The following is a 2,500-nucleotide window of genomic DNA, read 5'->3' as shown; positions in this document are numbered from 1 at the left end:
GAGAGAGAAGACAGAGAGAGAGAGAGAGAGAGAGAGAGAGAGAGAGACAGAGAGAGAGAGAGAGAGAGAGAGAGAGAGAGAGACAGAGAGAGAGAGAGAGACAGAGAGAGAGACAGAGAGAGAGACAGAGAGAGCAGAGAGCGGAGAGAGGGAGAGAGAAAGACAGTGAGAGAAAGAGAGAGAGAGAGAGAGAGAGACAGAGAGAGAGAGAGAGGAGGAGGAGAGACGGGGGGGGGGGGGGGGGGGGGGGGGGTTACTGAGGAAATGGGAGGAACAGACAGACAGAGGGGGAGGGGGGGCACATGGGGACAAACCAGGACTAAACCAGGACTAAACCAAGACTGAACCAGGACTGAACCAGGACTAAACCAAGACTGAACCAGGTCTAAACCAGGACATAAACAGGTTGGCAGTGCAATTCCAGCTCCCAAACAAGGATGTTGTTGTTGTGTCTTTGTACAAGATACAACAACCCCAGTGTCTGAGTACAGTTTAACCATTAACCCGGTCTAAACCTGGTCTAAACCCGGTCTAAAAACGGTCTAAAAACGGTCTAAACACGGTCTAAACCCGGTCTGAACCCGGTGTAAACCCGGTCTAAACCCGGTCTAAACCCGGTGTAAACCCGGTCTAAACCCGGTCTAAACCCGGTGTAAACCCGGTCTAAACCCGGTCTAAACCCGGTCTAAACCCGGTGTAAACCCGGTCTAAACCCGGTCTAAACCGGTGTAAACCCGGTCTAAACCCGGTCTAAACACGGTCTAAACCCGGTCTGAACCCGGTGTAAACCCGGTAACCCGGTAAACCCGGTAAAACCCGGTCTAAACCCGGTCTAAACCCGGTCTAAACCCGGTCTAAACCCGGTGTAAACCCGGTCTAAACTCGGTCCCACGTGGTTCTGTGTACACCGGCTCCATGTTGGCCTCGTGCTCTCTGAGGTTTTGGCGCGCTCCTGTTCCCGCCCTCCGTGTGTGGGCTCGCGGCAGCTCTGATTGACGTGAGTTTCAAACGGCAACCTGCGCTCCCATTGGTCGAACGAACAGAAAGGGGCGGGCCGCGTCAGAGGAACCCCGCCCTCTTCACCCCTGCCTTATAAACGCGCTCCCGCGTGCGCGCCGGTCAGAGCAGAGCGCACGGGCGGCACGGAGCGGCACAGGCGCGTCACCGCAGTGTTTTACTCCAGTGTTTTACTCCAGTGTTTTACTCCAGTGTTTTACTCCAGTGTTTACACAACAGACCGCGCAGACACCGCGGATCACGGACCTTACTGTTTTGGATCAAACGCACCGGATTTTACGGGCATCGTGCGGAGCTTTACGGAAACCACCGCCCGTTTGTGGAGATTACAGCGGGCCTGGGGTGTGGGCTGTCCGGGGATCGACTCTTCGTGTCCGGGGATCGACTCTTCGTGTCCGGGGATCGGCTCGTTGTGTCCGGGGATCGACTCTGAGTGTCCGGGGATCGACTCTTCGTGTCCGGGGATCGGCTCTGAGTGTCCGGGGATCGGCTCTGAGTGTCCGGGGATCGGCTCTGAGTGTCCGGGGATCGGCTCTTCGTGTCCGGGGATCGGCTCCGGGATGCTGCTGTCTAAACTGAACTCCCTCGCCCCGCATCTGTCCGTGGAGATGCCGAAGATCCAGCTCCAAGTTCACCCAGGTCAGTGCCTCCTTCCCCGGGTATGAGAGCTCCTCCCCCCGCAGAGAGAGCGCGACCGGAGCGGGGCTGAACCGGGACTAAACCAGGACTTAAACCCGGACTTAACCCGGACGGGGGGGACGACGACACTCACGCGCTCTAAAGCTGTATTCCGGCACATTGTGGTGTTATTATTTGTATTAGAGTCAGTTTAAATGAGCCAATAATGAGCCGCCGTGTGTTTTTATTTTTATTATTTTTATGATTATTGTTTATATTATTATTTATATTGTTATTCTCTCGTGTTTTCTCAGTGAAGGAGCGCGAGCCTTTCGAGAAGATCTACACCGTCGGTTCGGTTCTGGGCAGCGGCGGATTCGGAACCGTCTACTCCGGAACACGGATCTGTGACGGAACACCGGTGAGGAACTGAACCAGGACTAAACCAGGACTATAACAAGACTATAACAGGACTGAACCAGGACTGTCGCTCGTGTTTCTGACGTGTCTGTTTGTTCAGGTGGCGGTGAAACACGTGGCGAAGGAGCGAGTCACCGAGTGGGGAGAACTGGTGAGTCCCTGTCACTCCCCCTGTCATGGCCCTGCACAGACAGGTGCAGGAGCAGAGCCTGTGTTGTTTAGTGTTTCTGACCATGTGCCCTGGTGTGTGTGCAGCCGGGCGGGGCGCGCGTGCCCATGGAGATCGTGCTCCTGAAGAAGGTGGGCACGGGGTTCCGGGGCGTGGTGCGGATGCTCGATTGGTTCGAGCGTCCGGACAGTTTCATCATCGTGATGGAGCGGCCGGAGCACGTCAAGGACCTGTTCGATTACATCACGGACAGGGGAGCCCTGCCGGAGGAGCTCG

General features: G+C 56.0%; 1 protein-coding gene across 2 annotated transcripts in view; it reads left to right on the top strand.

Moving 5' to 3' along the window:
• The first annotated feature begins 1,114 nt into the window (after nt 1–1,114).
• pim1 (Pim-1 proto-oncogene, serine/threonine kinase) overlaps nt 1,115–2,500 on the top strand; it is a 2,717-nt gene continuing 1,331 nt past the window's right edge. Inside the window, exons 1-4 of one of the 2 annotated variants that reach the window (XM_055165574.1) lie at nt 1,115–1,656; nt 1,950–2,056; nt 2,156–2,206; nt 2,311–2,500. The exon at nt 2,311–2,500 is cut by the window's right edge and continues 177 nt beyond it. In XM_055165574.1, the coding sequence (XP_055021549.1) occupies nt 1,578–1,656; nt 1,950–2,056; nt 2,156–2,206; nt 2,311–2,500 (427 nt within the window). In that variant the 5' untranslated portion in view covers nt 1,115–1,577. The remainder of the gene's footprint in view (nt 1,657–1,949; nt 2,057–2,155; nt 2,207–2,310) is intronic. The other variant, XM_020933751.2, reaches the window with a different exon arrangement.

The sequence above is a fragment of the Boleophthalmus pectinirostris genome, unplaced genomic scaffold, assembly GCF_026225935.1.
Source record: "Boleophthalmus pectinirostris isolate CB_2022bp ecotype Guang Dong unplaced genomic scaffold, ASM2622593v1 HiC_scaffold_8, whole genome shotgun sequence".
NCBI lineage: Eukaryota > Metazoa > Chordata > Actinopteri > Gobiiformes > Gobiidae > Boleophthalmus > Boleophthalmus pectinirostris.
This window is presented reverse-complemented; position numbering and strand designations above follow the sequence as displayed.